General features: G+C 39.0%; 3 protein-coding genes across 8 annotated transcripts; 2 read left to right on the forward strand and 1 right to left on the reverse strand.

Moving 5' to 3' along the window:
* Positions 1 to 1,609: 1,609 nt before the first annotated feature.
* Positions 1,610 to 6,291, reverse strand: sod2 (superoxide dismutase 2, mitochondrial). Its single transcript, XM_084090374.1, has 5 exons — positions 6,144 to 6,291; positions 5,077 to 5,279; positions 4,452 to 4,568; positions 4,111 to 4,290; positions 1,610 to 1,993 (listed from the first exon to the last, which is right to left on the reverse strand). Exons 1-5 carry the CDS (start codon positions 6,170 to 6,172, stop codon positions 1,848 to 1,850), a joined length of 675 nt encoding a protein of 224 aa, XP_083946500.1. The 5' UTR covers positions 6,173 to 6,291; the 3' UTR covers positions 1,610 to 1,847.
* A 743-nt stretch (positions 6,292 to 7,034) lies between these two features.
* wtap (WT1 associated protein) lies at positions 7,035 to 13,518 on the forward strand. 5 transcript variants are annotated; one of them, XM_084090375.1, is made up of 8 exons: positions 7,035 to 7,222; positions 7,985 to 8,022; positions 8,120 to 8,175; positions 8,260 to 8,318; positions 8,473 to 8,600; positions 9,376 to 9,554; positions 12,066 to 12,220; positions 12,324 to 13,518. In XM_084090375.1, exons 2-8 carry the CDS (start codon positions 7,993 to 7,995, stop codon positions 12,977 to 12,979), a joined length of 1,263 nt encoding a protein of 420 aa, XP_083946501.1. In that variant the 5' UTR covers positions 7,035 to 7,222; positions 7,985 to 7,992; the 3' UTR covers positions 12,980 to 13,518. The 5 variants fall into 5 exon arrangements, 3 of the variants coding, with proteins under 3 accessions (XP_083946501.1, XP_083946502.1, XP_083946503.1); XR_014603338.1 differs by having other exon boundaries at positions 7,041 to 7,222; positions 9,376 to 10,292; XR_014603339.1 differs by having other exon boundaries at positions 7,041 to 7,222; positions 9,376 to 10,280.
* A 318-nt stretch (positions 13,519 to 13,836) lies between these two features.
* acat2 (acetyl-CoA acetyltransferase 2) lies at positions 13,837 to 23,129 on the forward strand. Of its 2 annotated transcripts, none has more exons than XM_084090378.1 (9): positions 13,837 to 14,051; positions 14,668 to 14,802; positions 14,888 to 15,069; positions 15,169 to 15,286; positions 15,371 to 15,514; positions 16,086 to 16,208; positions 16,281 to 16,435; positions 16,974 to 17,084; positions 22,236 to 23,129. In XM_084090378.1, exons 1-9 carry the CDS (start codon positions 14,003 to 14,005, stop codon positions 22,404 to 22,406), a joined length of 1,188 nt encoding a protein of 395 aa, XP_083946504.1. In that variant the 5' UTR covers positions 13,837 to 14,002; the 3' UTR covers positions 22,407 to 23,129. The 2 variants fall into 2 exon arrangements, with proteins under 2 accessions (XP_083946504.1, XP_083946505.1); XM_084090379.1 differs by lacking the exon at positions 22,236 to 23,129 and adding an exon at positions 18,562 to 18,620 and having other exon boundaries at positions 13,840 to 14,051; positions 16,974 to 17,145.
* Positions 23,130 to 23,776: the final 647 nt, after the last annotated feature.

Consider the following 23,776-nt stretch of genomic DNA (forward strand, 5'->3'; position numbering starts at 1 on the left):
GACCAAAAGAAAACCGAAGCTGTGCTTAAGAGAAAACAGGAAAAAGGGTCACAACGATCTTGGAAAAAGAGAGGGTGGTGTTAGAAAATGAGCAGCAGACAGATAGGTTGGTAAAAGAGGGAGGGCTGAGCTTGATGAATAGATGTTGGTATTTTCCTTCTTTCCTTCCAGAAGCTGAAGAAACTCTACTCTTGACTGCAAGCCTGTCTACTTTACGAGCCATGGTAGAAGGAAGCAAACTCTGGCACTCTGAATTTAAGAGGCAAAAAGTAGGCCACACCAAAACATGCCAAAAAAGACTAGCATTAAAGGGTTTTTCCAATGAGCAGGCAGAATTTGAGGACAAAACGTTTGACATTTCTGCTGCACCTGAACCCTCATGGAAGCCACAACCTGAACATCTTCTAAAGTGATCAAATGTGTCTCTCACAGTGAATTGATGATGAATGACATCAGGCTTTGGCAGATCACAGGGCTTTAACAAAGTAAAGTCAGTGCCTGAGGACTTCTGGATCAATCTTACACTCAGTTCAATGACTCAGAACCTAATCGTCTTAAGTTACTAATAGCAAATTTCACGTTTCATTAGAAGTGAATTTAATTTGCGCTGAATGCAAGAAATGTCACCGAGAGAAATCGGACTCCAAACAGGTTGAGAGTGGGTGTATGAAACTCAATTTGTGTTCACCATCCTCATGGGTCGTGTTTTCGGGCTCTAACTTACTGCACCAAACACATGGACTCCAAGGGATCAAAAAGCTCAGTCTGGCCAATAACAAAAGGAAAACTGTCAACTGCTAATGCAATATCGCCAAACAGCAAATGCATAAACCTGCAGGAAAACAATAAAGTCATTTTACTGGAAGAGACTCTAAAGCCATCACAAGTTTTCTCTGTATTTTCACTTTAAAGGAAATAAAAGAACCGATGAAATGCTTTTCAAGGACAGTCTCGACTTGGTCAGAACCTGTCAGAACAATTTGATTAAGATATGAAACAAAAAAGAAACTTGGCCACTATATCTCAAAAGTGCTTGTGCTTTGGGCACCTTGTGAATTGCTGTCTCTTAAATTTTCCCTCACGATATAAACAAATGCGAATGCTGAAATTAGTAATAAAGCACTAATAAAGAACAATTTGATTTCAAAAGCCACATGAGGGCCACTTCTTAAAATCATCTGTCAGTGGGAAAGACAAAACAACTGACAGAAACAATCACCACTACAGTCACGTCACTTTCAGTTTGTGGAAGAATAGTTATGGGAGATTGTTTCACAGCAAAATCCATTCAAGTCTGGTTATCTAGCCATTCTTTCAAAGCTCTCGATATATTTTAAACCTGCTTGTATTTGGCACCCTCTGCTGTTGCTTCAAGAAAACACTTCACGCACACTTAAAACTCTTTTAAATGAAAGGTCTAACAATGTGAAAGCATCTGTTGTGTTTATCAAAAAGATATTTTAACATATCCCAGTCTCACTGCACTGAATGACATGCTCAACTTTAAAATAATTCAGTTTGATATGTTTTATATTATTAATATTTTATAAATGTTATTTAGGGTAAAAATCCATAAAAACAAAAAACAAGAAAACACATCAAAGATTACTTCAGTTCAAATGATCTTTTAATTTGCATGTACTGATAACATAAATGTACATATTCTCGATTTCGACTCAACAAAAATGCAAGCTACGAGTTACAATGCACAATTCTGTGTGTAAAATGAGCTTGTCAAGAACCATAAAGCCTCTCTAGAGTCTCAGTTAAGTTTGATTGTTATAATGTGGTCTGGATATTTGTGCGCTTCGAAGGTATAAATGGACATTGTGTTGTTTTTTTGCAGTTTATTTCTTTGCAGCTTGGAAACGGTCGCTGACATTCTCCCAGCTCACAACATTCCAGATGGCCTTAACGTAGTCCGGTCTAACGTTCTTGTACTGAAGATAGTATGCATGCTCCCAGACATCTATCCCAAGTAGTGGGACGAGACCTTAAATTTAAGAAGAAAACAGGGTATATTAAAGTTCAAAGACTTTTATAGTTTTAGACAACTATAAAAACAGCTGATTTCTTTCTCTATGGAGTCTACCAGAATATTGATTTCCCTTTAATGTACACTATGTAACTTTTTTTGTTCAAAATTAACAATTTAATCAATGAGTCAAAACATCAATCTTTCTTCCAAAACATGTTATTAAGAAAGGTTGACATGGAGAAGCTAAATTTCGAAAACAGGGATTTGAAATGTTGTAAAACCGACGCGGAGATGGCGTTTTCACTACCCAACAGGTGAGTACGTTTTTGTTTTTAATAGATAAATTGCCAGATGTAGCTCTCTAAGGCCCCGATCACACTTGACGTGTTTTTTGCAGTGAGAGGTGCCATTTTTTCAATTGTTTTCCTATGGCAGTGAGCATTCTGCGCGCTGTTTATGCGCCTCGCTGTTTTGCAGTAAAAAAAACAAAACAACTCCGAGCAGAAAAAGCGCCCGACGTCATCACGTTTTTTTCCACTGTCCAATCGAATGAATGGAGAGGCGGGCCTTCCGTTGTTGTGATGAAAGCTACAGTTGCTTTGAACACCCGGAAAGTGCGATGATGGAGGATAAACTTGTGGTGCTCTCGCGGGTTACCAGGAGCTTAACGACTTCACGAACTGTAACTACCACAATGTTAACAGAAAGTAAATAAAGTTAATAAAAGGCTGATTTGACGTTTACTTGACTGACAGGACAGCTATTTCGGTGGTTGCCTAGCAACATAAAAAAAGCAGCGCACTGCTCGTTCTGTGTGATGGTAAGTGCTGTGCGCCTCGCGTTTTCGAACCTGAAAAACGCGTTTGGTGTGATCGGGGCCAAACAGAGTTCATTTTAAAGCATTATCTATCGTGAAGGGTCATTCATCTGCAGTCACGCAGAGCCGAAGCACAATCAAAACAATGTTCTTCTGCAAAATGCATACAGTTTCTTTTTTTACCACTAGAGGGCCAAAAATTACATAGTGTACCTTTAAAGGATTAGTTCACTTTCAAAAAAAATGTTGCTGATAATTTACTCACCCCGATGTCATCCAAGATATCCATGTCTTTCTTTCTTCAGTCGAAAGGAAATTAAGGTTTTTGAGGAAAACATTCCAGGATTTTTCTACACAGAATGGACTTCAATTGCAACCAACTATACCAATGTTCAAAGAAGGTTCAAATGTCAATACGTCATCACGTTGGAAAGGTCACGAAAAAAATAAAAAATAAAATAATAATAATAAGAATAATAATAATAATAAGAAGAAGAAGAAGAAGAAGAAGAAGAAGAAATGAAAACAAAGATGTCGGACGATTTTGAAGTTGGAGGAGAAAATGAGATGAAATTTTTCACCCTTCCCTACCTTTTTGAACGGGAGTACACAGACAAATAACTTAGATAGATGACATGACGCGTGACCTTTCCAACGTGATGACGCAATGCGCGGCACATCTCAGAGATGGTACACGACGAGCATTTGTGGTTAAAAAGTAAATAAATATATATATATATTTTTTTGAAAATGGCCGATCGTTTCGCTAGATAAGACCCTTATTTCTCGACTGGGATCGTGTCGAGACTTTGAAGCTGCATTGACATTTGAACCTTCTTTGAACATTGGTATAGTTGGTTGCCATTGAAGTGGCAAAATGAAAAATCCTGGAATGTTTTCCTCAAAAAACTTAATTTCTTTTCGACTGAAGAAAGAAAGACATGGATATCTTGGATGACATCGGGGTGAGTAAATTATCAGCTAAATTTTTTTTGAAAGTGAACTAATCCTTTAAGTAACATATACAACTGTTATTTATAGGGATATCCACCACATTTTTAATATAGGAGCAGTCGCAGCCATTTGTAAATTTAATGTGTCTGGCTTCCTGTGTCACATGCTTCCAGTTATTTTTAGCTGTACAAAACGAAAAATAATGTGGATATGGTTGACTGTCGTGAATAAATTTGGAGCATTTTATGTGTATACACTGAGGGTCTTGTTAAGAGTGTATGGAAAAAAATAGTGTCAACTCTAGGGATTCATACCGTACCAAAATAGATCTATTCTCTACCATTCCTTAAGGAATATTTACCTGTAGTGCCCTGCAAAGGGTCTTGGTTTGGACAAGCAGCAATTCTCAGTCTTCCACTGTCTTTATTAAAGCCCAGCCAGCCCCAGCCTGAGCCCTGAACGGCCACTGTGGCAGCTGACATCATCTCCTTCATCTTCTGAAATGAACCAAAGTCACGCTTAATGGCCTCCAACAGCTCACCTGTAATACGAAAGAAACAAAGGCTTTTCATATACAACTACATACTTCATAAATGAAAGAAATAGCCGTATGAATATAAGTTCATCATGTTTGACATCCATTCACGTGTACACATGCACATTAAGACAGTTGTCCAGGGTAAGCTGATTGAAATCTCTCACCCTGTGGTTCTCCTCCACCGTTCGGGGACAGATTTGTCCAGAATATGGTATGATTAATATGACCACCACCGTTAAATTTCAATGCAGGCTGAAGGGAGACTTGGGTCGTCACATCACCTGTAACAGCAAGAGCAAACCTGAAGACTTGTTATATGAAATGAAGACAATTCTAAGTTATTAGAACGTAGTAAATGTAAACATTTTTACTGTTATTTTTTCCACTGAACCATTTATGAAAACTATATTGGCCTACTTTGTAAGTGAACCTCAAGTTGCCTGAGGAAATGAGGTGTATAAAGCAGTGTAATTTTAGTATTATTGGTATACTATTAATTAATATTTTGAATTAGCTTTGGTTTTTATATTTACATTTTAGCTTTTATAAATTTTTAGGTGAAGTTTTTAGATATTTTATGGTAAGTTTTTAATCTAATATTTTATTTTATTTCAGCTTTATTTCAATTTAAGCGATTTTTAATAGTTTTAGTTAACAATAATAATATTTTAATTCTGGAATTTTTTTTTTTTTTCTGATCATCTTTGAGTGACATTTCTTACAATGGCCAGCAACTGAAGAACCAATATCAGGCCCATTTATGATAAAAGCATTAGCATTTGTACTTACCCTTGGCCAGTGCCTCTTGATATTTCTCCTCAGTGACATTGAGGTTGTTGACATATGTTGCATGGTGCTTGCTGTGGTGCAGCTGCATGATCTCAGCACAGATGTGAGGCTCAAGTGCACCATAGTCATACGGGAGGTCAGGGAGTGAGTGCTTCTGTCTAGAGGACACCGCACCCAAAATAGGGTTCAAGGTGGCAGCGCACCTAGAATGAATAGTAATAAAGAAAGATTATTAAATATTTATCTATATGAGGGATCCAAGTATTGCAACAACTTGGCAGGGTAACAGTCAAAAATGTTGGATTACTGGGATGAATTGAGTTCACACTGGATTGTTGCTACATGGCAGCAGTCAGGTGACAGAGCAGAGGTTTTTGAATAGGGTACATGGATTTACAAAACGCGTTTTTAGAGTGCTCAAAATTTTTATAAAATAAGTCTGTATGATTCCAGGCTTAGTATTTCCCTCACATGATACAAATAATTCCTTACACAAAAAAATGTATTTAATAGAGATCATCAAATGTGGGTGTCCTAGCATCAAATAATTTAAAAAACCTCAGGTTCAGAGTATTAGTTTGGAGTTTGGCAAAGTACTCTGAAGTACTAACGTTATTTATATATATAAAACTGGTTTTATATGATCTATTTCCACCAAAGCTGCAATGAAGCTGAGCTGATTGAGTGCCTTCTGATAAAGTTCATTAACTAACGACTGACAAAACAGTTTTGTATGGTTAGTTCAAATAAAATCTAGCTCTACACATAATTAATGGATTAGATATTTATAACAAGCTAAGCTGTTGTTTGGCAGCCGATAATACACGTAACTTACACAACTCTAAATCAACAAATATCAGGCTATGAAAATGATCTACCATATCACTGATTAAAATTGCACTCGTAATGTCAGTTACGCAAACTAACGTTACCGGTAATAGTCTGATGCTGTTAGCTTGGTCGCTCTACCAAAAGTGCGCAGTTTATTGATACCGCTGATTTAATAAACCACACCGTTTATTTGGCTGCACATACAATACGAAAGCTAATTCAGACTTTAGCTTTACCTGCGGGCATATCCGACTCTGCACAGCATAATCTAGTCCGTCATATAACGACACATGCACTAGCAACGACAGTGAACAACCCTAAACTCGCTCCATTACAACCTGCCCTTGAAATTCAACTTCAACTTGGACTAGAGCGTACCATTATATCAAAATAGGGGTCAGACGCAAAAGTATTTATTTTTTATTTGGTTATGGACTGAAACGTAAATATTTTTACATGTAAAATATCACAAGAGGCTGTTTAAAACATTAATTTCGTTCAGTTGAGATATATAACTTGTATTGTGTAAGTTAAAGAGGATGCAAAAACCGTGCACCCCCTGTGCCAATTGGTATAATTCAGCCAGTCATTCTAGGCCTTACTTTGCAGTGAGTTGTAGTTTGTAAAATAAATGGTTTCATTTAAGAACATATAATGCATGGTTTGTGACGATTGTAAAAAAACAGTTATATCCCTCATTTAATCCAAGTAATTGAGCAATATGGATTAATATCGAAATAACAGCAAGAGCAACTGTGGATTAATAATTACTCAAGCCTTTGTGTGACGAAGGAATCTATAGTTTTCTCATATATGTAATGAAAAACACATATGCACTGGCTCATACATGTATCTGGTAAACGTCAACGTAAAGTTAACATAGTGTGGCCAGATCCTCCAAGATAAACACGCAAAATGGTCTGGAAAACAAATCTAAAATGAGCGACCACTTTTATATATATATATAATTAATGTAGTTTGCATATACTTATACACACGTTTGTGTATAAATATCACATTTAACTATTAACTAAAATGATAGAGACCCGATTTCTCACTGAGTACAACTGCAACATGGCAACAACAACACTACATGGTAACGTGCTCCTCCCCCTCAGCGCTCGCGCGAACACACACTGATGCTGTGCGGCTGAACAACATCGCGCACACGCTGGTCATGGCGGACGGGTTCCACTCCGTTTAAATACAAATCTTAGCTGTCCCCCTTCCGAGAAACATATAATTCAACATAAGCACTTACGATCTCTTATTGGAAAAGAATACGCGTCATTCTGGTCGAAGTGAATTGGGTCTGGTAAGTGTTAGAGTTTTTATTTTGTTATTCCAGAAAAAGTGCTGCTTCTCGGAGAGGGAGAGTCTCTTCCTTCTCCGCCATTTTGTGACAGCGAAACTGCTCCAAGAAGGCGCCGGCACATTTTTATTCCTCCGCGTCCTTTCACGGTAATTTAGTGACTTTATTTTAAGAAAAACGTGCATTATCGGCAACTTAATCTTCACATTTCCCCCCGACTGTAACGTGCATCGTGAGACTATCAGATTGGCGCGATTGTTTGCAGCGCGTAGCGTTTAGCGTATTTAACACTCTTTAACTGGCGAACTCCTTTTCAATGAACAAGGTTAACTTTGTTTTTTGACACAATGATAAGCTAAATGGCCGATCAGATTACTTTGCTGTTTCGTTTAAAAAAAAAAATAATAAACGTGGAAAAGGTGCATGAAATGCTTTAGCAGTAAACCCGATTAATGGAGCAGTTTCGTTTTTCCAACCGAACAACTGATTTTCTCCATATTCACTGCGTTTTTACGATCATTATTTTTTTAATGCATTATTACAAATGCTTGATTTAAAAGGCATTTTGTTATTGTAATTGTTGCATTCTATAAAAACGAGCGAATCGCTCGTCTTCATGGCCTATATTTGTAATTGCACATGTGTAGGCGTGTGAAATCCACGCAACTGCCTTTAGACCATTGCTGCATATTGTTGCTTGAAAAACCTGTGTATCTTTGAGTTGTTTCACCGATTGCTTGATTTGTGTGCTTCTGTGCTCCACAGGGATCAGAATGACCAATGAAGAACCTCTCCCGAAGAAGGTGAGCTCATTGTCGCAGTCTAATCTGATTATATGAATCTCTAACCGCCAACAAGACCCCTTTATAAATCTTCATTCTTTATTTATTGTCCTTGCAGGTTCGCCTTAGTGAATCTGACATGAAGACCCTGACCCGAGAGGAACTCTGTACTAGGTGTGCAATAATCTCTAAGGGTATAAGTTATGTATGTTGAAGCTTTCCTGATTGTAAAGCTGATTTGTTTTGTTCCTGGTGTAGGTGGAAGCAGCATGAAGCTTATGTCCAGATGCTTGAGGCGAAATATGCTGATTTAAACTGTAAGTTTGCACATCCCAGATGTTCTGAATTATTAATAGTCTTCAGTGGTTTACTCGTGCTAAGAGTATTCCGTCTTTGTGTTAACTAGTTATGTTGTGCAGAAAATGAAATGTTGATAACTAATGCACCTATTTAATGTTGAAATGTTTGCAGCCAATGATGTGACAGGCCTGAAAGAGTCTGAGGAGAAGTTGAAGCAGCAACAGCAGGAATCTGCACGCAGGGAGAACATTCTGGTCATGAGGCTTGCTACTAAAGAGCAGGAAATGCAAGATTGTACAGTAAGTGTTGTTACTACATCTCCTTTTTTTACTTCTGCTTCATGGTCGGTTCTTATTGGAGGAAATCAGCTTGAATGATAAAGAGTGCTTCAGATGGACTGTAGTAGATGCTTCCATTTCCGAAGCATGTGGACGTAGAATTTAAATGAATATAAGTGTAAAGATTTTACACGCAGCAGTTGAATTTGTCCTTTGTACTGACTTGTCTGTGAAGCATCACTGGATATTTACCTAAGTAATAACTGCTGTTGTGTTGTAATCAAATGTGTTTCCAAATGTTAAGTCATACAAATGCTCACTGCAATTAATCAAAGTTGTTGTACAGAAGCAGAAATGAGAATATTGTTTCCAGCATTTCAACATGGCAACAGCAAACAAAAAGGAAAGCAAATTTTGGTGGAGAATGTGGGATAGTGGATGACTACAACTTTGCACTTTTAAGTGCAACTTTCACAGTCAGTTTTGCTAATTTTTACAATTGTTGCAGGCACAAATGGTATTAAAAATCGATTTTGTTCTAACATACATTTTTCTCGCCATGGAAATAGCCACAGAAGCTGGCATGGAGTAATAAAAAACTTGTGTAATTATTATTAACCAAATGTTGTGAATTGTAAAGGTCTGGAGTTTTCAAACCTTATATATGTACTAGCTTCAGAGCTAAAGAGTCCTTTTTTTTTTTTCTCAAACTGGGCATCACTTGCCTTTATTGATGTTGATATTTGTCATTTTTTACATGCTGAGATTCATTCTAATGGTCTCTCTTACCTTGCAGACCCAAATCCAGTACCTGAAGCAAGTCCAGCAACCGAGTGCAGCTCAGCTGAGATCGTCCATGGTGGACCCAGCCATCAACTTATTTTTCCTCAAAATGAAGGCTGAACTGGAACAGACTAAAGACAAACTGGAGCAAGCCCAAAATGAACTGAGTGCCTGGAAATTTACACCTGATAGGTAAACTAAAATAACTCCCCCTCCAAACAAAAAGTCAAGACTTTCCTGATTCAACCCCCACCTTCTCCTCTGCAGGAGTGCAGATAATGGTGGGGGAAGACTGAAATGTTTTGCTCACAACGAGACTCAGACTTTAAAGCCAAAGCTCAGAACAAAAGACATTTTTCTTTCGTATTGCCCTGCTATTACACATACCGTAATGTAAAATCAGAACAAAACACGACAGTTTTGGTCAGGTGACACTTTTGTTTCAGCTCTTTCTCCCCCCCACACCCCTCATGGTACAGAAGCCTGAAGGAATCGGGACTGTTCCTGAAGAGGTGGTCACGTCGGAAACGCCCCCCTTCCAACCCCAACAGCCCATGTTAGAAAGCTTCCTGTAACAAAAAAGGCGGCCTATGAAAGACTTGAGCAAAGCGTTGGCTCTGGAGCTGATTGAACTGTAGTTTAAAGATCACTGATTGAACATTTAAAACATGACATGGCCCTACTAAACGTGTTGCAGAGGAATATGTCCCCATTTAAACTCCATCGTAGACACCTTGAGACTCTGGTTAAGAATCTAGCATGTAACAGGGAGGTGGGAATGTAGTGTGATCCAATGAAATGGGGGAGGAGTTAAGCAATCTTAAGACTTTGGGGGCAGAAGCCTTTATGATGTAAGACTTTGGGGAAGGAATCAGACTTTCTGATCTGCAAAGACTTTGATATATGTTCATCTCACAGGTGCGACATACGGTACAGTGTCTTAAACCACCTACTTTTTTGTGTTCTTAATATTATACTTTGTTTTGCTCTGAAAATGCACCTTGCGTTTACAGCAGTGTGGTTCAAATGAATTGACCGACTTGGTAATCATTTTAAATTGGCTGTTGCGCTGCTGCAGATGCAAACATAATTGTCCTTTTCAATGTGAATGCAAATGTCCAATGTGTGTTAGAGGAAACTATTCAAGCTGTTCAAATGTCTGTGTATGATCATTTGTACTTTAACTTGTGCACCTTTCTAATCACTTTTTATTTTGCTTTCACCCAGTGAGGATTTTAATGACTTTGTTAATTTCTCTCGGGTCACGTTTAATTCCTTCGCAGGTATTTTGCTCGGTAGTTATTTTATGGCGAGAATACATTTTGACTTTATAGCTGCATTTAACATCTGTGTGACTCAAGAGTAGTTTTAGAGCTGCTTCTTTGCAAATCTATGAAAACAACAACTTGGTTAAGGTAATTTTCTTTGTTACCAAGTCTTTTGAAATATTGTCTGCTCTAAAGTGGCATTAAATAATTCATCAGAAATTTCATTGGAGGTTAGCAGCAGAATGTCCAGAAAAGATGTTGAACCAGTTTAAGGAAATAGTCCATTTTTTTTTACCTCACATTTGTTTGCGCTTAAATGTTGAATGCCAGCAATTTCTATGATGAAATTGTTCCAAGTCATTTATTTTGAGGACAGTAGTATTACTAACTACTGCATTTGACACCAAAGCATCCTAGTGACCATTAAATTCAAGGTTGAAGGGTACTGAATGCATCTCTGTACAGTATATCAATATATCAGTACAGTCTCTGCTGAGTTTTCAGTAGAAAAGGGTTGCATTTACTTACCCCAAAATAGAAGAGTAAAACATGCTGCTGATTTAAATGACGTGCTCTTGCACATCCAGTTTTGCAGTTATTTTATCTCAATGATAATACAAGAAATTGCATTGCTTATTGTTGGGAAAATTTGGGAAAAACATAATTTTTACCTGCTGTCATTTAGTCACAAAATAGTATTAAGCCTCAGTTGATGCAATCATTGCCTTGTTGCTCATAGCTGGTTTTAGATTAACAGGTAGGTACTCATTTTAATTGAATCTGTGAACATCTCTGCTTTTAGATTTTTGAATGAATTTGGTTTTGCAACTTGGTCAATGGCCTATTGGAATGCTTCCATGATAGATGTGTTCAGATGTATTGCACTTGATGGTGAAACTTGATTTGGTCTGATGACTGTTCACTCATCTCTTCCCAGAATTGTTTGAACTGTTACTTGATTTTCTTGTTTGTCGTTGACCGTTTACATGCACACAAGGAAACTGCTTATCAGTCATTGCGCTTGCTTGCACTGTGTTAGAAGTGCTGTCCTAAAATGCTTATACATTGGCCATGATTGGTAATTGGCTTTCTCCAGTCTGTTGTTACTTTAGTTGTCTGATCTTTTTCATGCATGTGCACTTTTCAAAAAGCTGTAAGAAACCCCGCTTATGCGTTAACATGTCTAAATAAGACACATTCTCTGACAGAAACCAAGCGTGTTAAACCATGTTTACTAGTTTCAGAATTCTGCTTTCTGCAAAACTAAGCCATTTTCTTAGGTGCTTGTAAACTCTACTGGTCAACAATATTTACCAGTCTGGTCAATGGAGAGTTTGTTGTAAACTCTTTCTGGTTGGTTCATAAATGCAGTGGCCACTTGTATTGACCCTGTGGCCATGTTCACGATGTGATGTTAGACTTGTTTCCCTTGCAGCCAGACTGGTAAGAAGCTGATGGCGAAATGTCGCATGCTGATCCAGGAGAATCAGGAGTTGGGCAGGCAGCTGTCTCAGGGGCGCATCGCCCAGCTGGAGGCCGAGCTCGCCTTGCAGAAGAAGTACAGCGAAGAGCTCAAGAGCAGCCAAGATGGTGAGCCAAAGCCTTTCTCCGTTCATCCACTCCATTCCTGGTTTGTTTTAAACGGACATAGACTTCACTCACTTTTTGTTCCTTTGCATTTTATGTGGTCCAGAGCTGAATGACTTCATTATTCAGCTGGATGAGGAGGTGGAGGGCATGCAGAGCACCATTCTGGTTCTTCAGCAGCAGCTGAGGGAGACAAGGCAGCAGATGACTCAGATTAACCAAACCCCAGGCACTTCTAGTGGAGCTGGTCCGAGCAGAACGTCCCCTTCAACGGCCTCCGAACCTTCCATTCAAAGTGAACCTATGAACACCTCAAGCTCAAATGTGGGGAAAGACTGCGGAAGGGTGTCCAATGGACCCGCCAACGGGAACTCGTCTCAGAGGGGCGTGTCTGGTTCCAGTCTGTATAGGGAAGCAAGCAGTGCAGATGAAGATTACCCACCATCGCCCTCTGTCTCCAGCCCCACCCACGGTGGCATGTCAAAACTCTCCAACCACTCAGAAGATGCTGTGAGCCAGAGGGGCGGAGAAGGGTACGTGACTCAGCTAAGTGCAGGCTATGAGAGCGTGGACTCACCTACGGGCAGTGAGACATCAGTGACCCAGCACTCGAATGATACAGACTCCAATGCTGACTCCCATGAGGCCGCTGCTGTCTCCAAAGGCAGCAGGACTGCGGGTACGCGGCACAGCACTCAGAATGGCCTGGACTCATCTGCAGCAACAGTTGCCACCAATGCCTCCACAGGGTCTGTTTTGTAACATTCTTAAAGATTTGTTCATTTTTTAAGTAACTCATGACAAACAAGAAAGTCACACACTTCAGGCCAGTTAGTTCTTGTTTGAGAAATGGTCAACTGCATCACTTTTGTTTTCTACCCGACCTCCCATCATAACCTGTTTCAGTGCATTTGCAAGACGTTCAAAGCTGATTATGTTTATAAAAAAAGCAACATTGTGTTTGTATATTTGAATTTTTTTTAATGAATGACTTTTAAACCATTTTCCACTGTCAAAGTAATATGAACACTTGGTTCTGTACTGTTCATTTGCTCTCTCGTTAGAACTCTGAAATAATTTAGCTACGTGTGATGTATCGTATCATAAAGCTCAATTAAGTCTTGAAGCTGCAAGTTCAGAGAGTCCTTAGTTTCCTGATGTTGAACTTTTTGTTCCTCTACATGACGAGAGAAAACATTTTTGTTTGACTTGTGTGTAGTTTTTTGAGATGTATCTTGTTAAGTTCTGATTTCAATCCTTTTCATGTACTGACCAAATATCAATAAAGAATTTTAATATGACTCAAACCTTGCTTTGATTTTCTGTTTTGAATAAATTTGATCAAAATCATTCCATTAGTTTATCAATGTCTTGGATTTATTATATCCATTTAATGTCCCCAAAAAAGCAGTAAAAATGCTTTGAAATCTGTGTATTTAGTGAGCATGTTAAGTGATGTTTGAAGTGTTTCTGATGTAAAGTAACGTTTGAAGTGTTTTTGATGTAAAGTAACGTTGGTACTTTAATTAATTAAACTGATCAGAGTGCATAGACGACGTTTTGCTGCCCTTTTTGTCAACCGTCCACGCCATAAGATGGCGCTACACAAAAATAAAACCAATACATCAGACTTAGATCTCGATGATGATGCTTTCGTACTCTTATCTTATCAAATGAATGAGACAGCGTGAGGTGGGAGGCTCCTTGAAACAACCTGCATATAAATAGAGAACCAGCCCACCAGACACACTAGGAACCTGCCGGGAAAACAGCGCTACAGCAAAGATGAACACGGACGCGATTGTTATTGTTTCCGCTGCAAGGACTCCTATAGGTAAACTTCATCTCATGTCTTGTATCATTATATTTTCCACACGATGCTAAGCATCTCTTTGTAGCTGTTAACTGTAGGTTATCCTGTTGCAGCTTGTTGACAGATTATACTATAAAGATTGATCTCCTGTGGCACTACCTGAATTAACAAATTAACCAAAAGAGCTGTACGATGAAAGAGTGTCTGTTCGCTGTAGTTTTATACCGTCAAAATATGTCTTATTAGTTCATTTTAATTAGCTAACGCTCTAGCTACACGGCAGTCTTGAAGTGTCTCACTATGGTACTATGGTGCAGAAGAAACGTAGAGCTGCTCTGATTGGTTGCTGTGCGTTCTCCCCAGTGTTTTCGAGCTCTGATTGGTCAATTTATTGTGTCGCCATGGCCAGGAGAAATTTTATGATTGGTCAGGGCCAGCGACACCTTATAATCACATCATTTTCAGGATAATACTAATAAAGCATTAAAACTAGTTTGCACATATCTGTCTATTTGCACATGGAGTGTTTGCTCTTTAAATAGGATCCCTTCATGTTCTAGCATTAAATTCTATTAATTATAATTAAATGTTCAGTTAAAACGACAGAACAAATAAGTTTTTCCTTTTTTATTCACAGGATCATTCAATGGAGCCCTTAGTAGTGTACCCCTCCATGATCTGGGGGCATTAGTCATTAAAGATGTGCTGAAGAGGGCCAATGTGAAGCCAGAAGAGGTCTCGGAGGTCATCATGGGTCATGTCCTCACTGCAGGTAATAATATAGCACTACATGTAGTGTACTCTAGCTTGTGGATTGAGAGTCCTCCCTTAGCTTCTCCTACTTTGACTCTATTAAGGTCATGGGCAGAACCCTGCCCGGCAGGCAAGTTTTGGTGCTGGTATCCCATACTCTGTGCCCTCATGGAGCTGTCAGATGATCTGTGGATCTGGCCTAAAGTCTGTGTGTCTTGGTGCCCAGTCCATCATGACGAGAGAATCCACTATAGTAATAGCAGGAGGGATGGAGAGCATGAGTCGGGTAAGATATCTTTGACACTAAGAAGGCACATTTGAGTCTACATTTGTAAAAACATGTATCTTGATCTAATGATAATAACTATGCAACATCTTCTGTCAGACTCCTCATATAGTGCAGATGAGGTCAGGGGTGAAGATGGGAGATGCTACTTTGCAGGACGCCATATTGACTGATGGACTCACAGACGCCTTTTACAATTACCACATGGGACTCACGGGTAATTTCTTAAAACAAATTGCCTACCTTTATTGCGCCCTTTAATAGAATAATTTATCTAGTTTTGGTTGTGTGCCTGTGATAGCGGAGAATGTGGCCAAGCAGTGGGGGGTGTCCCGTGAGGCTCAGGACCAGTTTGCTGTGACGTCACAGAACAGAACTGAAGCAGCTCAGAAGGCTGGCTATTTTGACCAGGAGATTGTGCCAGTCACTGTTCCCTCTAGGAAAGGCAAGAGGCTCTTTTATACGTTCAGTAATAAAGGTTTTATATGCACTTCTGTAAAAACTGTAATATTGTGAAGTATTATTACAATGTAATGTAATAGCAAAAAAATGAATGCTCTATTATGCTTATTTGATGCTCAAGAAATATTTATTTATTGTCAATGTTGAATCATTGCCTAATTGCATAAAAAAACCTCACTCACCTCAAACATCAGGACAGCAGTGAATTCATTCGAGGCAGCGTTTTACTGCAACAAAAAAATAAAAATAAAATGTATTTTCTTAATCAGTATTTTTGTTTTGTTTACTAGTAAAGTCATCTTTATAATCATAGAAACACTTTAAGCATAAACCTCACAAATTTTATGCTCGGTACAAGAAAGTTGCCTAAGAAAGCTACAGTTAATTGAAGGTGTATTTTCTGAAACTGTCTTAATATCTTATGTAGTTTCTCAATGTGTAGTACATTTTTTTTGTTTTCAGATACTTTTTCAAGTGGATTGTTTTATCTCCTTAAGCTTGCTCTTGTCTCTGACTGAAAATGAATTCAAATAAAACCTTTGTTACCATATCAGGTCCAGTCGAGGTCAAAGCTGATGAGTTTCCTCGGCATGGCAGTAATATTGATGCCATGTCCAAACTGAAGCCCTGTTTTCTGAAGGATGGTTCTGGTACAGTGACAGCTGGCAATGCATCAGGTAAACTGAGACGTCTTTGACACTCAATTATGACATCTTCATTGCGTACAGACATTAATTTTTGTTTAACAGGCATAAATGATGGAGCTGCAGCTACTGTTCTCATGAGCCAATCAGAGGCCCAGAAGCGGGGCTTAAAACCAATGGCACGCATCACTTCCTGGGCTCAGGCAGGCCTTGACCCTTCAGTCATGGGCACAGGGCCAATTCCAGCCATTAGAAAAGCTGTGAGTGTCTGAGTCATCACAGGTTTTTAATTCAACCACATGAATGAAGGATGAATGCTTTTAATCAGTGCTTGGTCCTGAAACCAAGTGCTTTAATCAGTGCTTGGTCCTTGACACTATGCTTACAGGCACTCAGAGGACCAGTATAATCCATTTAAAGACCCAGATTTAGAGTTTCAAATAAATCTAAAATGTTGAGCAGAATTGTTCATTAATATAAGAATGAGAAATAATATCATTTTATATACTATGATGATAGAATTATAATTGTGTGTGTGTGTTATGATTTATGCTGTTATATTGTTTGTTTGAGCCAAGATACTTTTAAGAAATTATTTTGGGTGCTTTATAATATAATGTAATGTAATGCAATATCACTAACATTTATGCATTTAGCAGACGCTTTGTGACTTACAAGAGAGGAGAAAATGATAACATTAGCTAATGCAATTGAAACGTTTTGTGCTATAGTCCTAATTTGTTTTGCACTAGCAGTGATGCTAGTTTTTGAAGTGAATTGTATCTGCTTTCTAACCAGGTTGATAAAGCCGGATGGAAGCTAGACGAGGTGGACCTGTTCGAGGTAAATGAAGCGTTTGCTGCTCAGTCCATTGCAGTGGTACAGGAGCTCGGTCTAAACCCTGACAAGGTGTGTGATTTCCTCCGCTTTATACATGCATATATACAGTGGTTAAAGTGGGATTTGGCAGGTAGGGTTGGGAATCGTAAGAAATTTTCCGGTTCCGGTTCCGATTCCGGTTCCACCAAACGATTCCGGTTCCGGTTCCGGTTCCGGTTCCCATTCAATAAAAAATATTAAAACAACTAATAAAAAATAGTAGTAAGGGAAAAATCCACAATCCTTTTTGTTTTTATTTCTTATACTTTTCAAATGAGTTTAACAGACTGGTAATGTCAACAAATTCAACATATTGTTATGCAATTTTTGCAAAAAAAAGATTAGTTTTTCTGAAGGAAAATAAATGTCTGCATTCTCTAGAATAATTTGGGACCTCTCCTAGCTTATTGTATCTCCAGCAGTGGAGAATACCCTCTCAGAAGGGGTAGAATATGCTTGAATGTAAGATGTGTGTAGAACAGATTATTTTTAAAATCGTTTTGAATGATTGATTCATAAAGACTTTACTTGTTTCAATACTGGATAAATCAGCGCTCTAGCAGTTAATAAACAGAACTGTATGCGTCTTGCGGAAGTACATTGTTGCCGGAGCTACTTCTCTCTATTTATGTCTATGACGAGTCACGCAGGCACTGGGCTACTCCGCAGCGGCTGCTAAAGTATAGTCCGAGTAAAAACGCTTATTGCAGGCTTAACGTAGTAATTCTGGATATACAAAAACACGGTTTGAAAAAAAGGCATTCATGATGCACTCGCTCATTGTATACATTTTGTAAATTCTGAACACAAAAAAGTTACGGACTGCGTCTTTATGGATGTTTTGAAGCATCAGATCAGATGTAATCGATACACTCGTTATTTGAAGGCAGCGACTTTCAAAAGGTGATTTACTCTATTTTGGTTGCTACCGTAGACATCAGTTTATACTCGAATTATAAACTTTTATCTCAGTACTTCTGTGATCATTTGAATATTTGTAACAGAAATATCGATACTGTGTGATTGTAAAGCTGTTTCATATTCACAACTCTCTGGGTCAACAACAGCGCAAACAGATTTGAATGTTCAGGGGTGAGGTTTTTGTAATTTAGGAATAAGATTGCGTGGGTGTTTGAATCGAGATCTTTTACAGATTAACTTAATCGTGCAGCTCTACTCTCTCTCTCTCTCTCTCTCTCTCTCTCTCTCTCTCTCTCTCTCTCTCTCTCTCTCTCTCTCTCTCTCCCTCTCTCCCTCTCTCTCTGCGTTGATATCTGACGCAAAACGTATTTGAGTAGCACGAGGGCTTTTCAGTGCATTCATTACTATTTTAATAAGAGGTGAGACGTCGCTATTAAAGGATAAGCTCACAGCACTTCGCCCACACAGCGCACCAGAACCGTTTTCGGAACCGAAACTTAGGAATTTCGCACGGTTCCGGTATTTTTTCAAAAACACTACCGGTTCTGGATAAGAACCGGTTCTCGGTTCCCAACCCTATTGGCAGGTGGGGGAACACCGTGGGACAACATATTGAGTATTGTGGTATAGCAATACTTTTTGGGACAGGAGTGTCACTGTGGCACCAAGTATTACAATACTTATTTACTTGATATTTTAATGGTTTTATTTTGGTCCATCTACAGCTACACTGATATGATGACGATACTATGTTAAAATTGCTGAACACCACAATATGGAACACAACCTTGTTTTTCACAATGTAAATTCAAACATAAAAATGGCTGAAGACAACTTTAACAGAAATAAATCACAACCACAATTATGTACATTTTGACATTAGCCTACTTCACCTTTGACTTTTAATTCCACTGCAACATCCACTTGCTCTGGCTAGAACAGCAACTGTCAGGGGCGGACTGGGACATGAATTCAGCCCTGGCACTAGCCACACCAGCCCACATTACCACTGATAGTCTTTTCATTTGCATCTGTGTTAGTGAAGAATTTTCATCTGGGGAGGAAGGACTTTGTCTGCATGCATGAACTGGCGTAGATGCACTCAAATCAGACAGGAGAACCATGACTGAGAACATAACGTCGGGAAGCGTGTTTGTGAAGGCATTTGTGATATTACGGTTTGATTTGATGGGGAAGGACTCCTTCAGAAGGAGCACGAGGCTGGCTGCAATTTGACGGTGCATGCAACATTTTTTTTTAAATAATAGCCTACCATCGGGCTATCATTGATATTAATTAATCTAGTTTTTTTAATTTATCTGAGGTGCCGGAACGCAGTTCCGGACCGTTCCGGCCCACTTTAACCCCTGTTCACTAGTGAAATGTCACCATAGGCTGCCATTCAAATTGTTGATATCAACAATTGATTTCTTACTAGATGAAATCCCAATTTCGCATATCAGAAATACAATTCTTACTAGTAAATCCTTTATATTCAATATCAAGAATTCCATTGTCACTAGTTGAAATGTCTATTCTTGATATCAACAATTGAATTGCTACTAGTAAGAATGTTAATTTTTTTTTTTTATCAATAATTCGATTTTCATAATCGAAAATTGGAAATCGGTGTCCGTGCCGGAGATGGCGGTGTCTGTACCGGTGTCTGTTCCGAAGTTGGTGTCCATTCCGGAGACGGTGGTGTCCGTGCCGGAGATGGTGGTGTCCGTGCCTGTGTACGTGCCGGAGACGGTGGTGTCCTTTCGGGAGACGTTGGTGTCCGTGCTAATTGCCATTGTTCGTGCCATTATTGTCCTTTCTGGAGACAGTGGAGTCTGTGCCGGAGACGGTGGGTGGTGTCCATGCCGGAGACGTTGGTGTCCCTGCCGGAGACGTTGGTGTCCCTGCCGGAGACGTTGGTGTCCGAGCCGGAGATGGGGGTGTCCTTTCCGGAGAGGGTGGTGTCCGTGCCGGAGATGTTGGTGACCATGCCGGAGACTTTGGTGTCCGTGATGGTGTCCTTTCCGGAGACATTGGTGTCCGTGCTAATTGCCATTGTTCGTGCCATTATTGTCCTTTCAGGTGACGGTGGTGTCCCTGCCAGAGACGGTGGGTGGTGTCCGTGCCGGAGACGTTGGTGTCCCTGCCAGAGACGGTGGGTGGTGTCTGTGCCGGAGACGTTGGTGTCCCTGCCGGAGACGTTGGTGTCCGAGCTGGAGATGGGGGTGTCCTTTCCGGAGACGGTGGTGTCCATGCCGGAGACGTTGGTGACCGTGCCGGAGACTTTGGTGTCCGTGATGGTGTACGTGCCGGTGTCCGTGCCGGAGACGTTGGTGTCCCTGCCGGAGACGGTGGTGTCCATGCCGGAGACGTTGGTGACCGTGCCTGAGACGTTGGTGACCGTGCCTGAGACGGTGGTGTCCGTGCCGGAGACATTGGTGTCTGTGCCTGAGACGGTGGTGTCCGTGCCGGAGACTTTGGTATCTTCCAAAGATTTGAATTTCGGCGCAATTTTTTCTCTATAGAGTATTGATATGGCATCTAGTAAATGCACTAAGTTTCGTCATGCTAACGTGCTAACGTGTGGAAGTATTTAAAACAAGGGTGTTACAACTAGCCCCGCGTTAGGTTGTGCCCCGCTCTCCCCTATCCCTGGGGGTACGTGAGGAGACAGAAAGGGGTACGCGAACAAAATGCTGAGTTTTGTGTTCATTCAAGTCTACCCCACCTTAAAATAAAATTAAAACTGAGCATGTATTTCTAGCAGGTAAAATGCTGTAAATACATGACATCCGATCAAATTACCTCATCTTTTGCAGTCAAAACAACGCTGCCTTGGCTAATCGCGCTATAGCCTACTGCCGTTCTCGACCATGTAGCCTACCTTTGTAAAATTAGGGATTTAGCATTTACTAGCATGAAGAACAAAATAGACACAGACTGTGCATAGAGATCGATTTAAGATTTAAACGCTCTTCAATACAGAAACATACCCTGTGTGAGTTCCTGTGTTTAATGTTGATCACATTAATCGAATATCCACATGATTGCAAATGTGACATTGATTTTATACAACAGTTCAACAAACGAAAGGTATTAATATTAAGTGATGTTAATTTTAAACACCATATTGTCAGTATTTTTTTCAACAAAATAATAGTTCCACGAAAGCCACAGCAGAACAGCAGCACACAGCAGTGTTTGTGAATGAATCTGCGGCTTTGAACAAATCGAGAGAGTCTTCATGCTTCAATGATTCATTCATAATTACAGCTTCATTACTGAATGAATGAATGACTCGATGACTCACTCATTTAAAAGCATCACTTCGTTTTTTTTACCATCATTGCATATTTCTCTATTGAATTTTTTTATTTTATTTAAACCATTATTTATATTATAAAGAATTTGTAAAGGTAAAAAATGCACTGGAAAAATCGATTTAAGGGGGATATTGGCCTTTACTGAAAAAGGAGTGACTGGAGAGAAGGGGTACACAGAGGGATGTTAAAAGCCTCAGGGGGTACGATACTCTAAAAAGTTTGAGAACTTAACGGTACAAATGGTAACTAATGTTTACAAAAATGTTTTATTTTTCGTTTTGGTTGTATTGTGTTTCATTTGATGCATTAGAAGACATATGCATAGTTTTGAAGACAAAAACGAGAACACAAATTATCTTATGGAAGTAAAATAATGCCAAATGTTTTTGAAACAAAAAAGCCTGTTGAATTGCACTACTTGAAAAAAATATGCATTGCTTGCATTTTAATGCATTGTATTTTTAGGGCTTGCATTTTTATGGGCTGAAATTCAGCATGGTTGAATATTTAAGCTGTGAATATTTCAATTCAAAACATTTCAAACACATTTTCATTATTAAAAATTCAATAATCCATATTTTCCTTTCATATTTCACTTCCAAAATATTCAAACTGTTTAAAAATACAACCTATAATATTCAACAGGCAATTTCCGGTCCATTTTATTTCGCTTTGCAAATTCGCTTCTACAAATCGACCTCACCAGCAGGTGGTGCAAAAGCGCGTGTTGTAGACGAAGACCAGCAACAGTTAGAGCAACATACATATACATATACATATACACATACACAGACACTCACACAGTATTTACATATATATCTGTGTGGATCGTCTAGTATTAATTTTGAACCTTTACGACATGGTTCCTAAGAATTTATTTGACATATCCACGCGTGTGCTTCATAATTTAACACTTCATTTGTCTCTTTCCCTTCAGGTTAATGTGTGTGGAGGTGCGATCTCTCTTGGACATCCTCTTGGGATGTCTGGCTGTAGAGTGTTGGTGACCCTGCTCCATGCTCTTCAGAGGACAGGGGGACGGAAAGGGGTCGCTTCACTGTGTATAGGTGGTGGAATGGGGATTGCCATGTGTGTAGAGAGAGAATAAGGGCTGTATAATGCTGATATAGACAAATGACCACACTGTAATCGTGTGCTTTTAATCAGTTTTCCATATTCAAAACATATGTTTACAAATCTTTAACAGGCTATGGTGACACGAAAGTACATACTTAAGTCAGTACTGCAAAGCTGTAGTATAATTTACACATGGCCAGTTCTGGTTTCTGGTGTAAAGTCATCTCTAATATATCATATAGAGTGAATCTAATGTATTTTGCACTTAAAACTAATGTATTCCTTCCAGTCTTTAGTGATTTGTGCTACATAAAGATGACTTATTGAAGTATACCAGCTTTAATGACATTCCTTTTTTTTTTTTTTTTTTATCTCTGGTGGCTGAGTTACTCTTATAGTAGAACTTTTATTGGTATTTAAACTGGGCCTGCCCATGTATTACACATGCATAACAATGATAACCTGATGGGATTATGAAAATCATGGTGTGGTTTGTTTCTGTGTAATCAATCAGTTAAATGGAGTCAGTTTGTTTGGAAATTTAGAAAAGGACCTGTTTACACTGTGCAATAGAAACCTGCCTTAGAGAATGTCAAATGTGCCAAAAGGCAAAATTAGCCTCTATCCTGTGCTTCCAATAGGCTGCTTTTAATAATCTCTCCCAATGTTAATTTTTACCTCAGGGGAAAAGCTGTGTACATATTTAGCCTGTTGTACTCTAAATCTCACCACCTAATAAAGAATTCAATGGAGAGCAATGTGTCCTACAGTCAATACAGGGCCACTTTTTTGGTAAATCATCTAGAAATGTTTAAGCACATTTTACAGATTGCTCTTTGTGATTTGAGTCAGGCATTTTGCAATCATTTTATGTTCAAAATATACATCAAAAACAGCTGTTTAAGTCCAACATCACTGTATTCAGGTCAAATGAGTCAGTAAATGTATACATTGTAAACAAGAATAAGTTATTTCTAATATAAAATAATATAGTTATTTAGCAAGTCATGATGCTATACTTTTAGATGTTCAGTTGTTTTTTTAGGAACATTAAATGTTGCAATTAGCAACTATTCTATTCATATATTTCAAGTACTATTGTGGCATTTTGAGGCAAGTACTCCAACGACCTTACCTGACATCACCTCTGTGAGAGATGCAACCAAGCAATTGATAAAGTAACCAGTAGGAGGCGCCAAATCTCAAATGGCGTTCATGACAATCGCTTTGTCATCGGCCTGTTGTTGAGTCTCAGATCAGTGTGTGATGCAGGTGTGATTGCTGTCATGAAGTCTAAAGGGGTTTAAACAAGTCAAAATTCACATATCAAACCCGCATTGTTAATACATGCACATACAGTTTCATACATTGTACTGAAAACATGGAAAAACGATATCCATC

The sequence above is a fragment of the Abramis brama genome (assembly GCF_963993115.1).
Source record: "Abramis brama genome assembly, chromosome: 18".
NCBI classification, from domain to species: domain Eukaryota; kingdom Metazoa; phylum Chordata; class Actinopteri; order Cypriniformes; family Leuciscidae; genus Abramis; species Abramis brama.